Source organism: Pipistrellus kuhlii, unplaced genomic scaffold, assembly GCF_014108245.1.
Source record: "Pipistrellus kuhlii isolate mPipKuh1 unplaced genomic scaffold, mPipKuh1.p scaffold_m20_p_100, whole genome shotgun sequence".
Lineage (NCBI taxonomy): Eukaryota > Metazoa > Chordata > Mammalia > Chiroptera > Vespertilionidae > Pipistrellus > Pipistrellus kuhlii.
The window spans coordinates 473,812-499,408 of NW_023425406.1; the positions used below are offsets into that span (position 1 = coordinate 473,812).

Here is a 25,597-nt window from a genome sequence, read left to right on the forward strand (position 1 = left end):
CCAGTTTGGCCTTGCACTTAGCGCTCCCCTGACCCCTCAGTGCCATCGGACACCAGGCACACATGTCTGTGCCTACGTCATGCTCCAGGCCAACCTTCAGCCCTCCTGCCCAGCCAGGGAGTTTCACTGGCATCACCCATGGCTGCAGAAGTGCCCAGAGCCCCAGGGTCCAAAGGAGCTAGATGGCAAGTCCTAGGGTATCTTTCCCACGTACATGTCCCAAGTCAGTTTGCTCAGCTCTGATGTGACTGCCTCCTATGGGGTCCTGGTGAGGGGTCATTGGTGAGTCCATCTGGCAAACGCTTGGACCCTGGTGCTTGATCACCATTGCCTGTTCCAGGAAAGAAATGGCAATAGTACCAGCCTCCAAAGAGGCTGCACTGGCAAAGGAAGGTAAGTCCTAAACCTCCCTGGAGATGAGGGGGCATGGATAGGGGCTCAGTGCCTGGGCTCTGTCCTCCATAGCAGTAGGAAGGGCTGGGAGCATGGAGAGCAAGTGGCTTGTGACCTGGAACTACCTGGCGACCTCCTCCAGACTATGGGATACCAGCCTGTCCCTACTCAGGATGGGAGTGACTGGAAGGCATGGGAGGCTCTCAAGAGCTGGGTCCTCACTCCCAAAAGCAGTACAGCTGAATCCCTTGAGGGCCAAGCCAGGCTAGGGTTGCTGGCTGCTAGGGTTGCTGGATTCCATAGACCAGCAGAGGGAGCTTAAGGGGCACCTGCTGGAGGTGGTGGGTGCTGGCGAGGCAGGCAAGGTAGACGGGCAGCTGCATGCCACCCAGGGGCCCTTTTTGATCCTGGCTCCACTACCCTGCCCAATGGCAATAGGACCCAGATGTGAAGTCACTGTCCTAGGGCTGCCAATCCTCCGGGTGCACCACCTCCAAGAATCGGTGAGAGCCCAGCCACAGCGCTGGCTTTCAGGGCCCCAGGCCCTAGGCCTGTCTTGGCCCACATCCCCCGAGTACTAGGCCACCACGCAAATCCTGGCTGAAACAAGAATGGGGAATCTCTGGAGCCATTCAAGTTGCCTCCCGACAGTTGGAGAGCTGTGCCCAGGGAATGGTAGGCTTGTCTCCCACTCCCCACCCCCCTCACCCCGTTTTCTGTGGCAGGAAAGCCCCATCCTCCTCTATGGGGTAATGTTCCCTCCAGAGAAGTGGGGGTCACAAGAATCTACATACCTAGTCTTCAGCAATAGGTCTTGGAGGGCTGAAGACCCATGCCCATGAGTCAACATCCCATGCCCCTACCCTTCTGCTCCCTTCACCCCTTTTCACTAACAAGCTCTGGGCTCCCTCACCCTTGATGGCATTCCAGTCTGCAGTGTGATGTTGGGCCTTCCTGCCCAGCTGCTCAACACAGTAGCTGGACATACATGGGTAGTAGCTGGACAGATGTGGCCCACTTGGGAACCTGCCTTCCCAGCAGGGGAATGGGCTTCTGGGAACGTGGACTCCTCACTCGTGCCCATCTCAGCCAATTTTCAGAGTTAATGAGAGGTCTACATAATTTATTTTTAAAGAGAATTTAAGTGTTTCCTTGCCCACATCAGCTGCTGGCAGCATCCAGTCTGTTCAGAAGCCCCCTTCATGGCCACACTGCCCACTCCAAGGAGCGTCACGCACAGAGCAGGCCACACCTGAGATGGCCTTCAGGGCCCTGGCTCCGGCCCAGCATGTAGCATGGGTCCTGGCGCTTAGCTACCAGTGGTTTGCTGCACTGAATGGAACATCTGGCTGCACCTCTGGAAGTCTAAGAGCCAGAAGGGCCACCCAGGTATTCATCCACATCATGGCCTAGACTTTTACTCAGCATCATCTACGTGCTAGGCACTGGGGTCCCCAAATAGGGAAGGTTTGTGCCTTTGAGAAGCACAAACAGTTCTTCTGGAGCAGGGGGAAGGGGTGGGGTGGAACCCCTTCTCTCAGGCTCCAGCAATGAAGGAGTGTTAGCCTCATTCAGACCTGAGCCAAGCCTGTCATCCTGCATCTGTGCACCACCCCTGAGGCCATGTCACATCCTTGAAATGATTCAAGTGACCCTGTCATACCTCCTGTCAGGTATAGGACACTGCCAAAAGATCTTGCTGTTTCCCAGCCGTCGTGGCTCAGTGGTTGAGTGATGACCTATGAACCAGGTCACAGTTCTATTCCCAGTCAGGGCACGTGCCTGGGTTGTGGGCTCGATCCAAGTGGGGTGTGTGCAGGAGGCAGCCGATCAATGATTCTCATCATTGATGTTTCTCTCTCTCTGAAATAATGAGGGCTGGGAGGAGGGGGGAGTAAAAAATGGGAGATACCTAGAATACTATCAACAATAAAAAATATATTAAAAAGCAAACAAAACCTTGCTGTTCCTCAGTGATATGCCAGGAAGGCTGAGAGACAGCTTTCAATTGGCATGTCCTCACCTGCCCTGCCCTTCACTCCCCTCCAACCCCCCCCCCCCAACACATACACACACACACACACACACACACTCCTCTGCCACCCAAGCTCGATTGATGAGAATAAACACAGGGAGGCCAGGAGTCACCATAAAAAGGCAGCTTGCTTTATTGTGATGCCAGTGGGGGGCAGGGATGGGCAATCTGTCTGCCTCCAAGCTGAGGCTCTCTGAGGCTGAGGGGCCCTGGAGAACATCCCAGTCCACACCTGCAAAGCGGGGTGCAGGACATCTCCCCAGTCATCCCAGCTAGCCTGGCACGGCTCTCGCTCGGCTCCAGGCAGCTCCCTCAATTCCATGTGGATCTTGTCACAAAGCTCTTTTGCTATGACACGTGGGCCTCGCTTCTGGACCCCTCACGACCCTCAGAAGAGAAGCCACGCTCCACATGGAGTCAGGCACAGCCCTTGGCTCAGGTATTTCTTCTTGGATGGATACTGGCCCCTCAGGCCCGTCTCAGCTCTCCCTTGGTCACAGGAGGTAGCCCCCAGGGTGAGCCTTGAAAGCTCTTGTCCCCACACCTCAGAGCGGAGGCCAGCAGGAAAGCTGCTTCCCATTCTTCCCTTCCTTCCCATCCCTTCCCTCCCACCCCTCCCCTCCCTTCTCTTACTCCCCTCCCACCCCCCTCCTTCCCAGCCCTCACTAGGGGGGTTCCACCTTTGTCAGGCTGCCTGAAGGAGCTGCTACCCCCCAGGGCAGGTGCACAAAACAGAAAAACAATTGGCAAGCACAGAAAGGGAGAAAAACCACAAAAACAGGGTCGCCTTTGTCTACAAATAGCGGAGGCTCCCAGCATGGGGGAGAGACTGCTCAGCTCAGGAGCTGGACATTCTCTTGTGCTTAGGACAATCCTCTTTACCTCTCCTTTTCAGCTCAATACACTGAGAGCTGGGGGCAGGGGGTGGAAGGGGGGAGTGTGTGCACGTGCATGTGCCTGGGCTAATGTTGCACACACATACACACACGCGCGCGTGCACACACACAGTGGAAGGGGTGCCCATTCTCCTTGGGGGCTTCTCTCTGGTAACCAAGTCCTGTGCACAAATACAAAGACAGGTGTGTGCACACCTGTGCACAAAGACACACACTAGATTCTACGGGAGACGAGGGGGTGGGATTCCTGGAGGCTCACTGGACCCGGGCAGGGGCAGGGGCAGAGGGCCCGCCCTGTAGCGCAGCTGGCTCCCATCTGGGCAGCTCAGACGGTGGTGACGGAGAGCAGAGGGTTGTAGACTCGCTTGCCGTCAGCTGAGCGGGTGCCATGGGCCAGCATCTCCTGAATGGTGATCCAGTTGTCTAGAATCTTCTTATTCCGCTTCTTCATGGTCTTGCGGTGGCTCAGGGCAATGATGTTGAGCTCAGCCTTGCTGTCGCCGTTCTGCTGTTCCCTCAGGCACTCCAACCGGCTCTGCATCATGAACTCACGCCGCTTGCGCTGCTCCCGAGCCCGGATCAGATGCTGCTTCCGCTCCTCCTTGCTCCAATAGCGGCCCATCTTCATCTCGCTGACAGCGTCGTCGTCCGTGGTCATGCCACTGCGCTCCTCACGGATCTTCAGGGCCCGGGCTTTCAGGAGGCGATCACGCACGGGCCGCTTGGCCACGTAGCGGGTTCCATCGCTGCGCACCTTGACCTTCCACTCCATGCGGGGCCCTTCACTGGCTGCGGCCACAGCCCCGCCCACCCGAGGGCCACCAGCCAGACTCAGGGGGCCGTGGCCCAGATCCTCCAGGCAGCGCGGAGGGGCCAGCTGCAGACAGCTTTGGTAGTGCTCGCCCTCCGGGCCCTGGCCTCGGTGGCGCCTGGAGAGGTAAGGGCTGCCCTCGGGGCCCACGCGCTCCAGGGCGACCCCCATCTTGGGGCTGCGGCGGACACGCTCCTCGGAGTGCTGTCTCCGGCCCACCTCGGGATCCCGGGACAGGGATCGGAACTTGCCGGGGCTCCCCGGCGGAGGAGCTGCCTTGGGGTGGGTGGCGACAGGGGGGCTCGAGGGGGTCCGATTCAAGTTGGAGTTGCCAGCAGCGGCCCGCCTCAGGGGGCTCTCCTGCAGCGGCTCGGTGAGCAGCGGGGTGCTGCGGCAGCTCTCCCCCGTGTTGTAGGCACTGGTGCTGTCCTTGTCAGACTTCTCGGGCAGCTCGGAGATGTCGGGCAGCTCACGCTTCTTGGGCTCGCTGGCGCCCAGTTCGTAGACGCTCTCCTCCTCCAGCAGCCAGGCCTTCATGCAGCGCTCCCGCAGCTGCTGCATCTTCTGCGCCCGCAAGATGTTGCGGCACTTGAACTCCAGGTGCCGCAGCTCCTCCTCCAGCATGGCCATCTCGTGGCCCAGGCTCTCGTTGCGGTTCACGTCCAGGGCACTGTTGCCCCCGGACGCGCGGGCGAACAGGAGGCCCAGCTGGTTGCCATTCTCCAGGTGGCACTTGATCTCCAGCAGCTCCCGGTAGCGCTCATACTCCTCGTCGGTGAGGCCCGGGACCTCAGCACCCCCTAGCCCAGCCCCCTCAGCCAGCAGGGAGTCCATGCTGAAGTGGAAGTCGCGGCTCTGCAGGGCGTCCCCTTGCAGGCCGAACTTGCGCAGGGTGCCGGGCGTGTTTGTGGTGCTCAGGGGCTCATCCCCCAGCAGGTCGTGCTCAGAGCTCTCCTCATTGCGGGTGCTCTCGTCAGTCCGACCCACCCCACTGTCCAGCTCCTGGCTGTTGCTCAGGCCTGGGCCCGCATCCGGGGCCCCTGGCTCCTCTTCTTTCCCGAGCTGGGGTAGAAAGATGAACCCTAACTCAGTCTGGGTCCCGTTAGCGGGGGCGCCGAAAGAGGATGGGGTGATCAGAAGGGCTTTGGGGTCCAGCCCGCCTCCCACACCCCCCCCAGCCCCTCCTCACCCTCCCTTCCTGCTGGCCCTCCCAATGACCTGCCCTTCCTCCTTCCTCACCTGCTGGGCAGGGGGGGATTTCAACTTCCCCTCATTCTCTGAGCCCAAGACATCCAGGAAGTCATCACGGTCACTGTCCTTCATTCGCTTTGCCAGCTGCAGAGACAGGCCCGTGATGTCCCCACTGTCTTAAAAACCTCCCCAGCCACCCTTCCAGTTGCTTTAAGATTCCTTACCCAACAGGGTTAAAAACCCCAGAAAGGGGGTGGTCCTGGCCATCATAGGCCAAAAGGGAAAACAGGCCCTGGGACACTGCCAGCCCGCTGTCAGTGCCAGGCTGTTGGCATGTCTGTGCTCCTGACCCAGATCAGCAGATTCCAAGACAGAACGCCCAATGGGAGTAGACCCAGAACAGCCTGCTGGACACACACCTGGCTCTCGGGCCGGGCCACCAGCAGGGAGATGTTGGTGTTCTCCTCTTGGCTCAGGATGGCCACTGCCTCTTCCCGGTTCTGGACGTCCACACCGTTTATCTGTGGCGGGTGAGGAACAATCAGCAGGGATGCCAGGGCTGGCTGAGGGGCGGGCCCTGGGGGAGCACCCTGGGCTGGGACGGGCTCCCCAAGCTTTGGCAGGATGGAGACAAGTGGGAGGTGCCTCAGGAGAGGACAGCCTGGCCTGTGCAAAGGCGCATGTGCTCAGAGGACAATGTAGGACAGATGTGCTCACATCTGGGGGGCAGAGGGAGAGGCTAGTTAAGGTGCCAGAGTAGATCTGACGGGCACACAAGAGTCACCCAGGGCAGCTGTGCAGAGAGGAGACCCAGCCAGTTTTAGGCTGCCTGACACCAAGCTAAGCTCTTAGGACAGAGCTGGGATCAGCTAAGAAGTGGTAGGGCAGCTTGGCCAGTGTGGCTCAGTGAGTGCCGACCTATGAACCAGGAAGGTCATGGTTTGATTCCTGGTCAGGGAACATGCTTAGGGGGCAAGCTCGATCCCCCAGTAAGGGGTGTGCAGGAAGCAGCCGACCAATGATTCTCTCTTATCATGGATGTTTCTATCTCTCTCCCTCTCTCTTCCTCTCTGAAATCAATAAAAATATTTTTAGAAAAGAAGAAGGTGTGGAGAGGCAGCTGGCACAGTGGAGCCTGGAGTCAGGCATGCTTGGCCTGCTCACCTGGACAATTCGGTCTCCCTCTCGGATCCGGCCATCTTTGGCTGCAATGCTGTTGGGATTCACCTGCAAGGCACACACATCGTGGGTGGGGACTGGGCACCTCTGCCAAGGTGCCCCCTCCGTAGAACAGGTCAGCCTCACCTTGGGAGTCCCCGAAGCCAACCAAAGGCTCCTTGCTCACTCTTCTTCAGCTCAGACCAGGAGCTCCCAAGCTCCAGGAGGCAGGGACAGAACAGGGGCCTAGGGCTAGTCACCTCTCCCTAGCACGAGCCACCAACTTACTGACTGAACCTTCCAGCCCCTTCCAACACCCCCTCGTGCCCATGTGCTGGCTGGGAACCCTTTTGCATGAAAGCCTGTTCGTTTTTGTGTCAGAGGCTAGGATACTTTCCCATGCTCAGAAAATAGCAGTGGGCCAAAACTGGTTTGGCTCAGTGGATAGAGCGTCGGCTTGTGGACTGAAAGGTCCCAGGTTCGATTCTGGTCAAGAGCATGTACCTTGATTGTGGGTGGGCACATCCCCAGTAGGGGGTGTACAGGAGGCAGCTGATCGATTATTTCTAACTATTTCTCTCCCTTTCTCTCTGTAAAAAATCAATATATATATATGTTTTTAAATAGCAGCAAGATAGTCCTATGAAGGTTAACTTTATTAGGATACTGCTAGACTGTGGATGGCAGCAGGGGAGTCATCGGGCACAGACAGGTGGAGGATAATGACCCTATGAGTGCCAGGAGGGCGGCTGCAAGAGGTGCAAGGAGTAACAAAGCCTGGCCGGGACCTCAGCCTGCCTCAGACTTGCCCACTGTCCCATCCTGGCCACGTACACTGGGGGAGGGCTGTCAGGCTGGGCATTCACTGACTATTGATGCTAAGCAGGCCTTATCCCTGGCAGTTGGGTCCCTGGGCAGTGTGCAAAGGCCAAAGAGTTGGAAACTATGGGGATTCTGTGTGCCAGGCCCTGCCCCACTACCCACCACCACGGTGCCCGTTCCCCTCACTGGTGCAGTACAGATGGGCATCATCAAAGTCCAGCTTTGAGGTCCTAGCACAAAGACAGCATGAGGCTCTGCTGCCTTCTAGAAGACTCCACTGCCATATCCCCACCGTCATACCTCTCCAACGTAGATGCCCAGGTCCTCCTCATCATCAGTGCGGTAGCAAACCATCAGGCCCAGCTTGTCCCGGTGGCTGGCTTTATACAGCTCCACCTCCTGCCACAAGGGGGCGTGGGGGAAGCAGAGGGAGAAAGCCCCGGAAATACGTGAGCAAGGACCCAAGCCGTGGCGGTGGGCACGGCCCAGCCCGGACCCCCAGAAGCACTTCACCTGAGCTGAGCCTCCAGATGCGGAGGATCTTTCTTACCATCCCCAAATGGCGCATGTGTTTCCTACCAGGAAATGCCCAAGACATACGCACGAGACGCACAGGACGCATAGGACACAGACATGTATGTGCGGGACACAGACTCACCGACATAAATGGACCGTGTGACCTCACCCGTGCCCTCCCCAACTCAGCCAGACTTGGTGGGTGAGCCTGAGTAACCAGCCACATCCCGGGAAGGACCACAAGGCCCAGCCGCCTGGAAGCAGCAGGAGCCAGACCTGAGGTAGGCTGAGGACAGCCATCCTGGGACTGGCTCCTGAGGCTGGCTGCGGGCCCTGCCCTGGCCGCCTGGCTCACCTCATACTCCAGCTCGTCCACACGGTCTGCCTCCTGCGGGCCGCCCTCCAAGAACTCCGCTGGGTCATAATACTCATGGCTGATGGGGGGGCTGCCCAGGAGAAGGGGGGGGGATCAGGCTGGCCATCTGCTCCTCTCATGCCCTTGCCCCAGCCCCAGCTCCGGAGCTGGCCAGTCCCACTGCACTCAGCATGGAGCCCTGCTCTGGGTACAACCTCAGGGAAGATAGTCAGAACTCCCTCCTTCTGAGCTACATGCATCCATGCATAGACCAGGAGTGTGCAGGGGTCCGCATTGGGGATGCAGGCATGCCTAGACCCCTAAGCCTGTCCTGCACCGTCCCCCACCTCAGACTCCTCCAACCATGCCAGCTGGCAGTGACTTCTCCAAACTGTGGGTATCCTTCCCGCCCAGCACTGACCCCACTCATGCAACGCCCCCAGGAGTTATCCAGGCCCCGGAGGACATCTGGGGGGCAGAGAAGGACCCACCCTACCTCCAAGGGTGACCCTTGTTGCCCCGAAGCTAAGCTTGGCAGCCGGCAGCCTTGGGCCTACCTCTCTGCGAGGGGGTCCCGGGACCACCTCCCTGCAGCCAGGGTTTAGACTAGCAGAATGAGTCAGTGCTCACACAGTCATGAGCCACCAGGCCTGGGTGAGAGGCCCTTCTTCTGAGTGGGCCAAAGCCAAAGAAAGAAGCCGAAGAGATGGAAGAAGTTCAGAGCAGGGAGAGAGATGGGACAGACAAGGATGCAAGAAGATTCAAGGGGTGATGCTTGTGAGGCAGAAGACGATGGGACGGCAGAGGAGAGAGGATGGAGGAGGAGCTGAGGACCTCAACCTTCCAGCAGCAAGATCCCGGGATGGTCCTCCCTTGGCCCTGGGGGTAGATACAACGAGGAGCCTGTGTGTCAACTTCCCCTGGCCCCTTCCCCGGCTGGTGTTCAGCCTGAGGCTAGAGGCCTGGAGATTTCTGAGCCCTTGGGTGCCACAGTCAACTCTGGAGGCCTAGGGGCCTGCTTCCTGCCCGAGAGGGCAAGCCAGTCGGGGGTCTCCCCGCCATGCCCAGAGCTGCAGCAACACAGCCTCTGGGTGGGGTGGGGATGGCTGCCCCTGGTGGCGTGGCCTCTCTGGAGGCAGGGCCCGGGGCCCTCCTGAGGGCGACTCACAGCTCAGACAGGACGTACGGCTCCAGGATGACCATGGGTGGGGTGGGCGGGCGCAGCTTGCCCAGCGCCATGATATGCTCGAAGGTGATGTCAGTCTGAGTGCCACTGTCCACCATCTGCAGGTCGTGACAGGAGCTGTCCCCCCGGAGGCGGGGGCTGCGTCTCAACACCTGTATCACCAGGGGCTCCTTGGAGGAACGCAGGGCCTCCAGGGTTTGCTCCTGAGACAGCTTGGAGAGCTCCTTCCCGTTCACCTGCGGCAGAGACATGCCCCCATGAGAACCCACTGTCCAGTGCCCCCATCTGCGCAACCAAGAATTCTGCTGTCCGGCCTGCGTGGCTCATCCTGTGAACCAGGAGGTCACGGTTCCATGCCTGGTCAGGGTACATGCCCGGGTTGCAGGCTCGATCCCCAATAAGGGGTGTGCAGGAGGCAGCCGATCAATGATTCTCTCTCATCATTGATGTTCTCCTCTCTCTCTCTCTCTCTCTCTCTCTCTCTCTCTCTCTCTCTCTCTCTCTCTTCCCCCCTTCCTCTCTGAAATCAATATATATATATTTTAATAAATCTGCTCTGCTTACCCATAGCGCCCTCATTTCCAGGCAAACCCCACTTCTCAGCCCTGTCCCCACGCAGTGCTGTCTGGGGATGCTGGGCCATGCCCCGGAGGCCAGGGAGCCCCAGTGACTATGCACTAGAACACCCTTCAGCCCTCCCCCGGGGAGTCACCCACCCTTCTGTGCCCTCACTCCAGCCCTGCCTCTCTTTCAGGCAGCAGAGGCCAGAGTGAGCAGCTCAAAGACTGCGGAGCCCACCTTGGCAATAAGTGAGCATTTGCTGTGTGAGAGGAAGACCCGTGATGTGTTCAGGCGGGAGGATCAGGGAAGAGCAAGACGATGCAAAGGACAGGATCGCTGTCCTCAAGGTAGCGAGGGAGTCAGCAAAGAGCAGAGGCCAACACACACAGAGCTTGGTGGCATCGCAAGGCAGTCTAAGGCCAAGGAAGTGGCCCTTCCCCAACCACCGCCGTTTCTTGGGCACCTGATGTGCCCAAATCTGAAGCTGACATATTTGGCAGATGAGGAAGCAAGGCTCAGCAAGACGAAGAGGGTGAGTCAAGGTCATGAGCCAGGCCAGGATGCGCGCAAGGGTAAGAGTGGGTTGAGCAGGGGAGGAGGAAGCCGTGGCAGGCTCTGGGGCCAAGAAGAAGGTGGGACTGGAGCCGGCTCTAGGGAAAAGCAGGCTGATACTGGCTGGGGGAAAGAGGGCCTTCTGGGAGATGGAGCTTCAGAGCAGGGTCTCAGCTGGGTAGAGCAAGTTGCCCTAAAGGTAAGGTGATCAGACGTCCCGCTTTTGGCAGGACAGTCCCGATTTTTAACCATTTGTCCCGCGTCCCAAACATCGGGACGTGGGACAAATTGTTAAAAAGCAGGACTGTCCCACCAAAAGCGGGACGTCTGATCACCTTACCCTAAAGGTAACTTGGAGATAGAAGACTGGCTCCAGCACAATCCCTAATTTCCGCAGCAGCCTGTGTGCCTTGGGCTCTGGGACGGTCACTTTCCAGCTAGTGAAGCCCGCAGCATACACTGCAGCCTCAAAGCCCTTCTTGGCACGGAGGTGAGAAGACTAATGACCCAACCAACAGCCAGCACCTGCCATGAGGCCAGGGGGGTGACAGGGTCTTCCATTTCCACAGCAGCTTGTGGAAGAGCTGTTCTGGGCCTGGGGAGGCCACCCACTAGCAGTGACGCCCCAAATGGCTACGGCCAGCAGGGAAGTGTGAAGACAGACCTTGGGGGGCTGCTATGGAAGCTCAAGGCCAGCCTGGGGAGGATGGGGTTAAGGGAAGGCTCCCTGAGCAGGTGCTACCTGCCCTGAATCAGGGGAAGAGATGGGGAGGCTGGTTTGCAGGTGGAAGCCAAGCCCCTGACGGCCAGCATGGAGAGTGCGGGTCCCGGGGACCCCATGGGCCAAGGCACCAGCTTCTCTGCTTGGCTGCGCTGTCCCGTCTTCTCATCCACACACAGTGCCACCTCCCTCCTGGATGTCTCGGGGGATGTGATTCCTCATAGAGATGCTCCACCCAACCGTAACACCATGTCTTCCCAGTTGCCACGAGACGGACCAGCCCCTGTGTCCTAGGAGAGTTGGAGAGTCAGGGATCCTTGGCCGCCCGCCGCTCCTGGGTACTTCCCCCCCTTTTTGCTAGGGGATTATGTCCTTGGAGATAACCTCTGGCTTTCTGTCTCTCCCTCCAAACATTCCGTGGTCAGAAACGATCATGTTTTCGTCAATTCTGTCTAATTATGAAAGGAACACAGGTTCGTTGTAGAACATTTGAAAAATACAGAAAACCGTCAGGTGCCTACGGCGTTCAGAGTTCCTGAATTTCGGAAGAACAGCTGGAGGGACCCCGAGCTGGTGGGGGGCCGTGGGGCTGGGAGCTCAGGGAATGGGAAGTGGGCTCAGTGGAACAGGTGGAGAAGCCCCCTTTGCTTTATGTAGTAGAGGTTGGGGGGTATAGGAGGTGGGTCCCCGTGTGGTGTATGAATGGCAGTGGGGGTGGGGATAGGCACTGCATGGGGGTATAGGTAGGGTTCTGGCTGAGATGTGGAGGCACAGGGGCAGGAGTGGGGGTAGGCAGAGTGCGCGCAGGGGTGGTTATGAGTTGGGTGGGTGTGGTCTGGGTAGGGCTGTGAGTGGGGGTGTGGGGGTGTGGGTGTGAATGGATTGTGTGGGTGAGGGGGGAGGCTTGGTGGCTGTGAGGGTGGGTGAATGACCTTGTGTTGAACCCTCTTCTCCTCCAGAAGCTCTTTGCTTCCCCTCCCCCCACTTCTGCCACCTCCCCACTCAGCACTCAGTGTCAGCCTGTGTCATTATCCTCCTTTGTCTCCATCCTAACCTTTTGGTAAATTATTCATCTGGGGGGCGGAGTGGGGGGGGAAGGGTGAGGATGGGGGGCCTCTCCATTACCTTTTTACCCACTGCACAGCTGCCTGCCGCTCTTTCCTGTCCCTTCACACATCCTTCTTTCTGGGGACTAGAGCAATAGGAGCGGGAGTCCCAGGCACCTGCTCATCACTTCCTGCCCCCCCGTCTCATAGCCACTCACGGCCAGGTACCCGTGTGTCCATCCTCGCTGAGGCTCTGCCCAAACACCTGGGCATGGCAGCCCGAGGAGGCTGCTGAGCATGCTAAGCTAAGATGACCAGACGTCCCGCTTTTTAACAATTTGTCCCGAGTCCCGCAGTGTTTTAAAAAAGTCCCGATTTTTGGAAAGATGGGGACTTTTTTAAAACGCCACGGGACGCGGGATAAATTGTTAAAAATTGGGACTGTCCCGCCAAAAGCGGGACGTCTGGTCACCTTATGCTAAGCACGTGGCACAAGCTGGACCCTGGTAGACCTAACACGTGGATCAGGCTTCACAGGCACGCGAGTTGGTTCCCATCAGGCTCTCGGGAACTCACAGATACACTCCCACCACACCCCGATTCCTGACCTGCGAGGGCCCACCGGGAGTCCTCAGGTCACCCTCAGATCAGAGAGGAAGCCAGGCCCCAAGGAGCCCCACGCAGCCTTCCCAGGAGTTTCCCACGTGGACCCGGGGTGGTCAGCTGCCCCAGAAGCCCTTGCCGTTGAAGAACGGCAATACTCGCTGGATGAGCTTGTAGTGAGAAAACCCACCCTGGGCTTGCCTTGCCTGAGGCTTCATGCTCTCTCCTCGGGGCCTCTGATTCCTGCTGCTGGGATGGGCCCAAGTGGGTTGGCCCATGGACCACAGCTCAACCCAATTCACTTTCACCAGGAAGAGAGGACTGGAGCCTTAGAGGCATCACTTTGCCCAAATGGGACCCAGGTGGCCGTCACAGCTTCAGACAGCCTGGTTCCTGCTGACACTGACAGAGCACTCACTGCCCGGTCACCACACAGGTCCCGAGGGCAGTAGCCACCTCCAGGCCCCATGGCACCCAGCTCTCCCTTATCCTGGCTGAGCCCATCCCCCGATCACACCCTCCGTCCGGTCCTTGCCCCGGAGTATAAAATGGTTATCTTCCTGAAGGAATACGTCAATAAGTTTAAAAACGTTCGTCCTACCCTCTGATCCAGTACATTTGCTCTAAAGAATAGATCCTAAAATGATGACAAATAGCATGCAAATTGCATTATTTGTTACTGTGGTAAAATAGACCTAAGGCAGAATTCACCATCTTAACCACTTGAAAATGTACAATTCAGTGGCATTTAGTAGTATATTCGCATTGTGCAGCCATCACCTCGATCTAATTCCAGAACATCTTCATCAACGGGCACGGAGGAGAGCAACGCAGGACGCTCAGGGGGCAGTCGCGATTGGGCAGGGGCCTGGTGCGGGTGAGGGAGGGCAGCCACAGCCACTGCAGCTGCCCCCAACCCGTCCCCCTGCCCCTTGGCTGTGCAAGAGCGGCCAGTGGCGGAGGGCGGGGCCCTAGGCGCGCTGGCCCCGCCCCCTCCCAGCCTAGAGCCTCAGACAAAGAGCCTGTCTCTCCCGTGTATCTCCCATCTCTCCCTCTTCCCAAATGCTCCGATGAGGAATCTGCGCAGGGCAGGAGGAGGGAAAAGGAGGCCAGGTTTTGCGGGGGTCCCCGGGGGACTCCCTGGGAAGCCCGGGGAAGGCCCTTTCACTCTCAGGAAGGCCTCAGGGATGTGTTTAATCACATAATTGCTATTATGACTCAACTAACTCCACTCTGATTAGGGAACTGGGGCTAGAAGAAAATAGAAACCAGAACTTAGGAGAAAATAGAAACCAGAACTACCCGCTGCCCTGGCGCGGGGAGCTCTGAGGGACCAGCTGGCGCTCAGCTCTGCAGTCCGGGAGTGTCCAGAGGACACGGGACACAGCTGTGTCTCTCTGGCTTCCCCAGCCCAGGCGAGTGCTGCCGGGACTTCCAAGGCAACAGAGCACTGGCCTAGACAGAAGCCTCTGCAGAGAACTCTGGAATCAATAAAAGTATATTTTTAAAAATTGATTGATGTTTCTCTCCCTCCCTCTCCCTTCCTCTCTGGAATCAATAAAGATATATTTGAAAAATTAAAAAAAATAAAATGTCCGAGTCTGGAATTGCCCTCATTAAATTCAGCTTAAGCACTTTGACAAGTTGCTGTATCCTTATCCTTTAAAAAAAATGTTTATTGGCCGAGACCGGTTTGGCTCAGTGGATGGAGCGTCGGCTTGGGGACTGGGGGGTCCCGGGTTCGATTCCGGTCAGGGGCGTGTACCTTGGTTGCGGGCATATCCCCGGTGGGGGCTGTGCAGGAGGCAGCTGATCAATGGCTCTCTCTCATCGATGTTTCTGGCTCTCTGTCTCTGTCTCTCTCCCTTCCTCTCTGCACAGGATTGATAAAAATATTTTTTAAAAAAATGTTTATTGATTTCAGAGAGGGAGAGATAGAAACATCAATGATGAGAGAGAATAATTGATTGTGCCTCCTGCACGCCCTACACTGGGGATCGAGCCCACAACCTGAACATGTGTCCTGACCGGGAATTGAAACGTGACCTCTCAGTTCACAGGTCAATGCTCAACCACTGAGCCACATCAGCCAAGACAAAATGCCTTCATTTGTAAAAATTCTAGCAAGGCTCTAGCTGGTTTGGCTCATTGATAAAGCAGCAGCCTGAAAGGTTCCAGGTTCGATTCTGGTCAAGGGCACATGCTTAGGTTGTGGGTTCGATCCTCAGTAGGGAGCGTGCAGGAGGCAGCCAATCAATGATTCTCTCTCATCATTGATATTTTTCTCTCTTTCCCTCTCCCTTCCTCTCTGAAATCAATAAAAAATATTTTTTAAAAATTCTAGCAAGAACACATCAGAATACTCCATCACCATGTAACTGGCCCAGTGAGTGGTATGTTCCCAGCTGAGTCTCCCTGGATAAGCGGTACCATCCCACCCCTATAACACCCCCAAAACCTTCCTGCTCTGAGACAACTCCATGAAAAGGAAGCATGAGAGGCGTTCACCTCCACGGAGGGTGGTATGTGCGCCTGGGTGCCCATGTGAGCTGCCTGTGTGTTGGTAAGGCTGTTGGGGGATGGGAAAGGAGGGTCAGTTCCCACACCTGGCTTGGAAAAACAGATTAACCCTTTGGGACCCACGTTGGAGAACGACCCCTGGAAATTGATTTGATAGGTCTGAGGTAGGGATGTCGAACTCAATCAGAGAAGGGGCCAAAATCTAAAATCCAGCCTAAATCGTGGGCCGAATGGTTTACTGAACAGTCATAAACTGTCATTGTGAAGGAAACGCAGCGGAGTGCAGTGATGACAGCGCGGTGCGGGCCACATTGCAAGGCCTGGCGGGACGGATTTGGCCCGCGGGCCTTGTGTTTGACACATGTGGTCTGAGGTGAAGCCTCGATTCTTATTGGTAACAGACTTGCGTGCTCAGTGATGTTGGTGTGATTCGGGGCTTCCCTGATTTAATCCAAGTTCCTACCTGAGGTTCTCACTACTCAGCGTGTTGCCCAAGAACCTGGAGCATGGACATCGCCTGGGGGGGTTGTAAGAAATTCAGAATCCCAGGCCCCACCCTGGACCTGTTCCTTCAGATCCAAAATGTTAACAAAGGCCCCATGGTGGAGTCAGCTGTCCCAGAGCGCCCTCTGGAGGAACCAGGAGGGACTTGCACTCACCTGAATCAAGTGCTTTCAAATGGCCTGTCTCCTCTCTCCTCTCCCCTCCTCCTCCCTCCCCAAGGTGGGTGGTGCCCAAACATGCTGAGCTGAAACCTGACCCATCTGCCCTGCCCAGGCTTTCCCAGGGAAAGCGGGCCTCTCAGGGACCTCTGCAATCCTGTTGGAAAAAGAGCAGCAGGCACAACTGAAAATACCCTCCCATCCACCCACTTCTGGACTAACCTGGCTGGCAGTAATCAAAATGGTGTTCTCTGTGGAGTCCTTTTCATTTCCTCGGCTCAAAACAGGCACGAGGAAGAGGCAGATTGCACTGGGAAGAGGCGGGATGCCCTAGCTGGCTTGGCTCAGTGGATAGAGCTTCAGCCAGCGGACTGAAGGGTCCCGGATTCGATTCTGGCCAAGGGCACATGCCTGGGTTTCGGGCACGATCCCCAGTAGGGGGCGTGCAGGAGGCAGCCGATCCATGAATTCTCTCTCATCACTGATGTTTCTATTTTTCTCTCCTCCTCCCTTTCTCTCTGAAATCAATAAAGAAATCTATTTTAAAAAATAAAAAAGAGGAGGGATGCCTATGACACCCCAAAGCCACCGCCAAACCCCAGCTTTTCAGTCTTTCCTCCTTTGGCTTGACTCCTGATCAAATCTGCCCATTGCTTTTCCATCAGGAGACCCTCAGAATGATATTGGACATCCTTCTGTCACTGGATATTAACTGTGACATGTCCAGGAGGAGTAAGGCCTTCTCCAGCCAATTTCAACATGTTAACAACCGACCTCACGCCTTGATGGCAGCAACTCCACCCCCCGCCCCCACCCAAATGAGATCCCAGGGGATCCAGTGCCAAGGCAATGACCCCAGGAGGCAGGCACTCCTTATTCCCACTTAGCAGCTGAGGAGAGGCACTGAGCAAGTATCAGCACCCCACCCTGTCTTACCTGGCAGGGGCCTGAAATAGAGGGAAGGAAAAACCTGCTCAGCCCCACTAGGACCCGGGCTGGGCTAAGCGCTCTCACCTGCTTTTTGTCCTTTGGTGTGTGTGTGTGTGTGTGTTCAAATGTATTTCTTGTTTTTATTTTTTTTTTAATTGATTTCAGAGAAGAAGGAAGGAGAGATACAAAAACATCAATGATGCCCTGACCAGTTTGGCTCAGTGTATAAAGCGTCAGCCTGCAGACTGAAGGATCCCAGGTTCAATTCCAGTCAAGGGCATGCACCTTGGTGGTGGGCACATCCCCAGTGGGAGGTGTGCAAGAGGCAGCTGATTGATATTTCTTTTTTAAAAAAAATATATTTTGTTGATTTTACACAGAGAGGAATTGAGAGGGATAGAGAGTTAGGAACATCGATGAGAGAGAAACATCGACCAGCTGCCTCTTGCACACCTCTCACTGGGGATGTGCCCGCAACCAAGGTACGTGCCCCTGACCAGAATCGAACCCGGAACCTTTCAGTCCGCTGACCGACGCTCTATCCACTGAGCCAAACCGGTTTTGGCTGATTGATATTTCTAACTCTCTATTCCTCTCCCTTCCTCTCTGTTAAAAAAGAAAAAAAAAATCAATAAAATGTATTTTTTTTAAAATGATAAAGCAAGGTGAGCCCATGCACATGATGGCTATTGGGATTCAGTGCCCCATCCATGCCCTCCACAGAATTTCCAGGGGACCTACTTCACAAGGACAGAACTGAAGGCCTGCTCAAGCGAGGTGGGGGGCACATCAGGTGGGGAGAGATGCCATGGAAGATAAATGTCGCCCAGCTGTCCTCTGCTTCATGCTTGGTCAGCCTGATCCCCAGTCAGGGCAGACGCCCAGGTTATGGCTCGATCCCCAGGAGGGGGCGTGCAGGAGGCAGCCAAATTGATGATTCTCATCATTGATGTTTCTCTCTCCCTCTTCCTTTCTCTCTGAAATCAATAAAAAATATATTTTTAAAAAAAAGATAAATGTCTCAGAGAGTGGGGACAGGCATGGGCCCACTGCCCTGCACCCTGCTCTCAGCAGAGATTGGCCTGTCTCTCCCCCACCATTGAGCCTCTTTGTTCATGCTCAGCACCCCTCCCGTTGTAAAAAGGCCCCGGGAGGGGGGCGCTGTGGTGTTCCAAGCTGAATGAACCCCTAGCGCAGAGGATGGTGGCTGGCACAGTGGGGGCTCAGCAAGCAGGTGCTGGACAAAAGGCGGCCTGGGAGACACCAGAAGAGCTGGGAGTTGTCCTTTGGCCTCTCCTGATGTGGCCAGAGGGGAGGGGACAGGCGGTGGACTCGCTGGTCCTAGACTCTGAAAGAAGAACGGAGGTGGCCGGGCCCCTCAGGCAATGGGTGGAATGGGCTGGCTGTTTCCTTTATCACCTATGCCTCCTTTGCCAGGCCTGCCAGCCAGCCAGCACATGATGGTGTCCAAGAAGGAGCAAAGAGACAAGCTCAACAGAGTGGAGTGTGATTCGACCAGCCAGAGAGAAGGACCAGAGAGAAGGACACGGGACCAGCAAGCAGGGGCACATGGAAGGCATTTTGTGCTTGAGCTCTAGATCACATGTGTCAAACACAAGGCCCGCGGGCCAAATCCGTCCCGCCAGGCCTTGCAATGTGGCCCGCACCGCGCTGTCATCACTGCACTCCGCTGCGTTTCCATCACAATGACAGTTTATGACTGTTCAGTAAACCATTCGGCCCGAGATTTAGGCTGGATTTTAGATTTTGGCCCCTTCTCTGATTGAGTTCGACACCCCTACTCTAGATGGTGCTAGGTGATGCTGCTTCCTCCCTTTCCACCCTTTGCAACCTGGCTCCTTCGGATTCTAACTCAACAAACATTCCACCCCCACCCCCGCCTCTGCCAAGGGTACTTTACTTTCTAGATGTTTCAAGCTCACCTCCCCACTCCGCCTGCCACCCCAGCATCCACCCTTGGAGGACATGGCTGTAATAATAGAAATAGAGCTGGAGTTCTGACATACTGCATTTAAAGTACTGTGAGAGCCCGGCCAGTGTGGCCCAGTGGTTGGGCATCAACCTATGAACTAGGAGATCACAGTTAGATTCCCGGTCAGAACATATGCCCGGGCTTTGGATTCAATCCCCAGTGTAGAGTGTGCAGGAGGTGGCCGATCAATGATACTCTGTCATCACTGATGTTTCTATCTCTCTCCCTCTCCCTTCCTCTCTGAAATCAATTTTTAAAATATATATAGTAATGCAATAGCTCAGCCAACATGGTTCAGTGGTTGAGCATCAACCAGGAGCATCGATTCCCGGTCAGGGCACATGCCCATGTTGCGGGGTCGATCCCTAATCAATGGTTCTCTCTCTCCTTTCCTCTCTGAAATCAATAAATATCTATATATATATATATTTTTTTAAAGTACTACAATATACCATACCAGTAGAATACAGGGCCAAAGTCATGTCACCATCTCAATAGCCACAGGAAAGGCATTTGACAAAATCTAATGACCCTTCATGAGAAGAACCCTCAAACTAGGAATAAAAGGGAACTTAACCTGATAAGGATCATAGGAGAAATCCACAGCTAACCTCATACTCATAGGTCAAAAACTGTAAGCTTCCCCTTAGATCAGAAGCAAAGCAAAGAAGCCCACTTCTATTCTCGCCTCCTGGAGGTTTTAACCAAAGCAAATAGGTGAGAAAAAGAAATAAGCCGAAACCGGTTTGGCTCAGTGGATAGAGCGTCGGTCTGCGGACTGAAAGGTCCCGGGTTCGATTCCGGTCAAGGGCATGTACATTGGTTGCGGGCACATCCCCAGTAGGGGGTGTGCAAGAGGCAGCTCATCGACGTTTCTAGCTCTCTATCTCTCTCCCTTCCTCTCTGTAAAAATTCAATAAAATATATTAAAAGAAATAAAAGGCATCCAGGTAGGAAGGAAAGTAAAACTATATCTATTTGCCCATCATATAACCCCCATATATAGAAAATCCTGAATAATCCACTAAAAACTATTATAGGTCATAAATGAAGTTTAGCAAGGTTGCAAGATACAGGATCAATATACAAAAATCTTATATTTCAATACAATGGCAATGAGAAAGATGAGAAAGAAATGGAGAACACAATTTCACTTACAATGGCATCATAAAAAATAAAATGTATAGGAATAAATTTAAGAAAAGTACAAAGACCCAAATGTAAAAACATCTGGCCATCTAGCCAGGCAGTTGGTTAGAGTGTCATCCCAATATACCAGGATTTCGGGTTTGATCCCCAATCGGGGCACATATAAGAATCAAACAATGAAAGCATAAATAAGTGAAATAAATCAATGTTGCTCTCTCTTATCTTTTTCTCTATTAAAAAAAATAAAATTTCAAATTGACACCCCATGTTCATGGGTAATAACTACTCACCCAAAATGATCTACAAATTCAATGCAATTCCCATAAAATCAGCTGGTTTCTTTTCAGAAGTTGACAAGTTGATCCTAAAATTCCTATGGAAACTCAAGGGACCCAAAATAGCGAAAACAATCTTAACGAGTACAAAGTTCGAGGATTCACACTTGCTCATTTCAAATGTTACTTGCACAGCTAAAATAAAAGCAATGTGGTACTGGCATAAAGAGACATTTTTACCCAAAGGATATGCAAATGACCAATAACTAGCACAAGAAAAGATGCTCAACATCATTAGCCATCAAGAAATGCAAATCAGAACCACAATGAGCTACACCTCACACACAGTATAGGATGGCTATTACCAAAAACACGTGTTGGACCCTAGGCGTCTTCCAGTGCACTGAGGTGTAGCCAGTTGGATTCCAGGTTAGGGTACTTGCCTGGGTTGTGGGCTTGATCCCCGGTGGGAGGCTTGCAGGAGGCGGGAGGCCAGCAGGGGGCAGGAGGGGTGCAGGGGGCGGGGGGTGAGCAGGAGGCAGGAGGGGTGAAGGGGGCGGGAAGGGTGCAGGGGGCGGGGGGTGAGCAGGAGGCAGGAGGGGTGAAGGGGGCGGGAGGGGTGCAGGAGGCGGGAGTTGAGCAGGAGGCAAGAGGGGTGAAGGGGGCGGGAGGAGTGCAGGGGGCGGGAAGCGTGCAGAGGGCGGGAGGAATGCAGGGGGCGGGAGGGGTGCAGGGGCTGGGAGGCAAGCAGGAGGCGGGAAGAGTGCAGGAGGCGGGAAGAGTGCAGGGGGCGGGAAGCGTGCAGGGGGCGGGAGGCGAGCAGGCAGGGGGAGGAGAGAGGGAGGCGGGAGGCGGGCCTGAGTCCGGAGGCGTGCAGGAGCGGGCAGGCGAGCGGCAGACGGGAGGCGTGCAGGAGACGGTATGCTAGCTGGAGGCCAGAGGCGTGCAGGATAGATGTCTCTCTCTCCCTGTCCCTTTCTCTCTCTCTAAGAAAGAAGAAAAAAAAAAAAAAAGAAAGAAAAGTCAATTAAAACTCATTTAACAACTTAATTAATTTAAAATTTTAAAAACCGTGCTAGGGAAGATGTGCAGAAACCAACCCTCTTACATTGTCGGTGGGAATGCAAAATGGTTAAAAGTTAAGCAGCTCCTCAGAAAAGTCAAACAGAATTGCCCCGGGATCCAGCAATTAATTCAATTTCTGGGCATACACCTAATAAACCTGAAAGTCTGAAGGAACGCAAACAGACATGTGTACAGCCACGGCATGATTCACAATAGTCCAAAGATGGAAGCAACCCAAACAGCCATCAACAGATGAATGGATAACTATTATGTGAGAATATTACTCAGCAATAAAATAAAAAAAATAGTAGTAGTAAAAAAGAAAATTAGTAGTAATGCATGCTCCAAGATGGCAAATGAATGAAGCCAGACACAAAGAGTCACATTTCGTATGGTTCTATTTAAAACCATTTTTAAAAATCTGGAAAGGGCAAATCTACAAAGTAAATTAGCGGGTGCCAGGCGCCGGGAGGTATGGGGGGGGAATGAGTACGGGGCTTCTTTTTAAGGTGACAAAAACGTTCTGGAATTAGACAGAGGTCATTAATTGCACAACTCTCTGAATAGACTAAAACCCTCTAATTTGTATGCTTGAAGGATATGCGAATGCTCTCAATAAAGAGCATTCAATGTTGTTTTGTTTTTTAAGTGCCCGAGTCATCAGGCGAAAAAGGCCTGGAACCCGAGTCTGGAATCCGAGTCTAGGACACTCAAGTCTCCCTTAACGCGGGGGTCGGAGACCTCTAAGATCCAGGAAGAGGCTCCGGGAGCCCCTGCAGAGGAAGTCACGTGACAAGCGATGTAGGTGGGCATGTGTATTTCTCTGGGCTTCAGTGTGTCTCAGGGGTGTCCCTTACTCTGGGGTAAGGTGCGGGGGTCACAGGCAGGTATGGAGGAGGCAGGGATCATGCCACGGAAGCTGGGAGAACCCCAGTGTTTAGGAAGCACTGGGGCCAGAGGCAAGGGGTCCCAGAAGCTGGCTGGCCTTTGGGGACAAAAGCTTCCTTGCTTGAGAAGAGACTCAGGGCAAAAGGTCTCCCTTCTCTGCCTGGGACTCAAGCCCCCAGAAACAGGCTCATCGGAAATAGCGAATGGCCTTCTCTGCTTTCCAGATTTGACCAGTTCAATTCTCTCTTGTCTTCCCTGAACGTAAAGGATGCTTCCTGCCGAAACCAGTTTGGCTCAGTGGATAGAGTGTCAGCCTGAGGACTGAAAGGTCCCCGGTTCGATTCCGGTCAAGGGCATGTACCTTGCTTGCGGGCACATCCCCAGTAGGAGATGTGCAGGAGGCAGCTAATCAATGTTTCGTTCTCATAGATACTTCTAACTCTCTATCCATCTCCCTTCTTCTCCGTAAAAAAAAATCAATAAAATATGTTTTTAAAAAAACGATGGTTCCTCTTTTACAACTCACCCAGCCCCCGCTTCTGTCCAAACTTTTGCAGGAGCTGTGAAAGGGATCGGCGTTCCCAGGGACTCAGTTAAGGGGGACTGTAGCCCAGACCAGGAGACAGCATGGGGGGGGGGGGTGCCAGCCTTTGCAGGACCCCCCTGCTGAAGGCCTACTTGCCCAGGACTTGGGGCTATCTCTCAGGGTGGAAAGCCTGGCCCGGGAATGGATTCAGACATGGAGACTCCTGAAGGCAGTCCCAGCCCAATCTGTGGCGCCTCCTCCGACCGCCCTGCGGACTGCACCCCCCAAAGGGTTACCCCAGTGCCTCCGCAGCAAAGCCCAGGGCCCACCACTTCGGAACCGCTTGCCTTTTTAAAAAGATTTATTTTTATTGAATTGATTGGGGTGACATTGGTTCGCAAAACCATCCAGTTTCAAGTGTACAACTCTAAAACATCCTCTGCACACTGCATAGTGCATTGCCCCAAGCAAAGTCGCTAGGGAACCGCTTGCCTTTTAATAAAATGATTTCAAGAAAGGAAGCAGCGAGGATGGGATTCCTGGGCCCTCATAGGCCAACCAGCGCACCCCACCTCCCCCGGATAGCCCAGGTGTCGGTCACTGGGAATCCACAGGACCGCCTCTAGGTCCCAGCCTGGGTCGCTCCCGAACCCCATCGCAGGAGGGAAGATAGCAAGGACCGGGGTTGGGGGTGTAGGGAGCGTGAAAAGCGGGGGGCTTGTGCCCCCCAGACCTGTGGGGGGAGAGCCGAGGAGTGCCTCCAGGCTAGGGCAAGACTGCCCTCCTGCTCGCCCGCCTGCCCCCCTTCACAGGGGCTAGAACTGGGCTCCCAGCCCAAATGCTGGGCTTTCCCGGCCTCCCCAACCCCCTGCTGCACTGATTCTCCCCCACTTCCCGCGACCCCGCTGATACCTGCTGGGGTCCCCCGTATTCTCCTAAGGAAACCCCATTTCCCCCAGCCACCTCTCCCGCCTGCACCGATTCCCCAGTCCTGACCAACCAACACGAAGTTGAAGAGCATCTGTCTGTCGGTTTGCCCCTGGGTCTCCACTCCCTCTGACCTTGAACTCACTGCACTTAGTCCTGGGGGGCGTCTCGGGCCACGCCACCTGGGACATTCCTCTGGACGGCTCTCAGGGCGCACACAGAAAGTACACACACGCGGGGGCCGCGGGGGCCCCCACGCACACAGAGATGGGGCACAGGCACGCACTCACGAAAGAACGCCACGCACAGGCAGGGAAGCCCGCTCCCAGCCCCGGAGCTGGGGTCCGGGCCGGAGCGCGCAGCTCGGTGTCTTCCTCCCGTCCACACCCCTCGAGGCAGAGAGAGAGAGAGAGAGAGAGAGAGAGAGAGAGAGAGAGAGAGAGAGAGAGAGAGAGAGAGAGAGAGAGAGAGAAGGCTGGGCACTCTGGAGCACCCAAGGTCTGGGAGCCCACCGTGTGGGCAGGGCCGAAGCGCAGAGTGGGTGCGGGTAGGCATCCCCGACGGGGCCAAGCATCCGGGGTGACCCGGGTTGCCAGCGCGCTCCTGCGCCCCTGTCCCGGAGAGACCTGGATTTGGAGATCCTCCGTCGCGGGCGCCAGCCTCCCTGTCCTGCTCTGGGTCCAGCCCGCCAGCGTGCGCCGGGTATAGGAGCTCGTTGCTATGCAACCTCTACCCAGCTCAGGCGCCCTCAGCATCGTGCCTCCCGGTTCCCAAACGCACCGGGATCGGACCGAGCCCAACTTCTCGACCCGGTCCGACCTGAACCCAGTGTTCGCGTCCCAATCTGCAACCAGAGCCCAAAGGATGCGCCCCGCGCCCCCTCCCCACGCAGCTCCCCCCCACCCCCGCCGCACCCCCGTCTGTGACTGGCTCCCGTGAGCGCCGACACCCAGCAGCTGCAGGAATTGAGGGCGAGGATGGCTCCCTACCTCTCCCTCCAGAACCCTCCGGCCCTCCCTCCCACATCTGCCGGGGGCCCGGCTCCCCCAGGCCGCCCCCCCGGGCGGGCTCCCCCCCAGGTGGCGCCCACGCCTCCCCCCCAGAGGCCCAGCCACCCTACCTGAAGCATTACTTTGTACTGCTCCTCCGGTTTCTGGACCACGCACATATTGCATCCCATGGTGCTGGCCGGCGAGGGAGAGGGCAGAGCGGGGTAAACGCCTTTCACTGGCCCTTGCGCGGGACCTCGGGTCCCGGGCCGGGGCCGGGAGCCATACCCTAGAGCTGGGGGCGGGCCGCCTAGCGGGGGAGGGGGGCACGCCCCCGAGGGGGGGGCAGCTCCACGCCCCTCGGGTTAACTCTTGCTTGGCTGAGGCCAGGGGCCAGCATGCTCCCCCGCACCCGGCCAGGGGGAAAAAAGGGAAGCGGGGGGATGGGCGGGCGCGCCGGGCGTTGCTTGGCTACAGCCCCCCAGGAGGCGCGGGGGCGCGCCGGGCCGCCGGGGGCGTCAGGGGCCGTGGGCCACGCGCCTCCCCGCCCGCGGGGCCCGCCGCTGCCGCTGCCGCTGCCTCCTCCGGCTCCCGCCCATGGCCGCCGGCCCCGGGAGCCCGGCCTTCGCGCTCGGCGCCGCGGCTCGGCCCGCCGACGGGGGTGGGGGGGCGGCGGCGCGGCAGCGACCCCCGCTCGCGGCCAGACCCGCGCCCCAGCTCCCGCCTCGCCCGGCCCTGCTCCCCGCGCTCCCGGAGCCCGATCTCCGGCCCCCGGCCGGCCCGCTATCTGCAGCTCCCGCCCGAGACCACGGGCACGCGCGCGCGGC

The 25,597-nt window shown here is 56.1% G+C and overlaps 1 protein-coding gene across 5 annotated transcripts; it reads right to left on the minus strand.

The window, feature by feature from the left end:
• Positions 1-2,537: 2,537 nt before the first annotated feature.
• On the minus strand, positions 2,538-25,597 carry PDZD4 (PDZ domain containing 4). 5 transcript variants are annotated; one of them, XM_036430028.2, is made up of 8 exons: positions 24,902-25,597; positions 9,346-9,599; positions 8,178-8,268; positions 7,607-7,705; positions 6,491-6,553; positions 5,746-5,847; positions 5,375-5,470; positions 2,538-5,197 (listed from the first exon to the last, which is right to left on the minus strand). In XM_036430028.2, the coding sequence occupies exons 1-8, from the start codon at positions 24,959-24,961 to the stop codon at positions 3,650-3,652; spliced, it is 2,313 nt and encodes a 770-aa protein (XP_036285921.1). In that variant the 5' UTR covers positions 24,962-25,597; the 3' UTR covers positions 2,538-3,649. The 5 variants fall into 5 exon arrangements, with proteins under 5 accessions (XP_036285921.1, XP_036285922.1, XP_045434652.1 ...); XM_036430029.2 differs by having other exon boundaries at positions 9,364-9,599; positions 24,902-25,596; XM_045578696.1 differs by lacking the exon at positions 24,902-25,597 and adding an exon at positions 8,808-9,056 and having other exon boundaries at positions 9,346-9,481.

Excerpts from the sequence above, each read along its gene's own strand:
- PDZD4 (XM_036430028.2), bottom strand. The coding sequence starts at position 24,961 with ATGGGATGCAATATGTGCGTGGTCCAGAAACCGGAGGAGCAGTACAAA. Across the intron at positions 9,600-24,901 it reads AGTACAAAGTAATGCTTCAG|GTGAACGGGAAGGAGCTCTC; the intron begins GTAGGGTGGCTG and ends TCTCTGCCGCAG. Across the intron at positions 8,269-9,345 it reads CCGTACGTCCTGTCTGAGCT|CCCCCCCATCAGCCATGAGT; the intron begins GTGAGTCGCCCT and ends TCTCCTGGGCAG.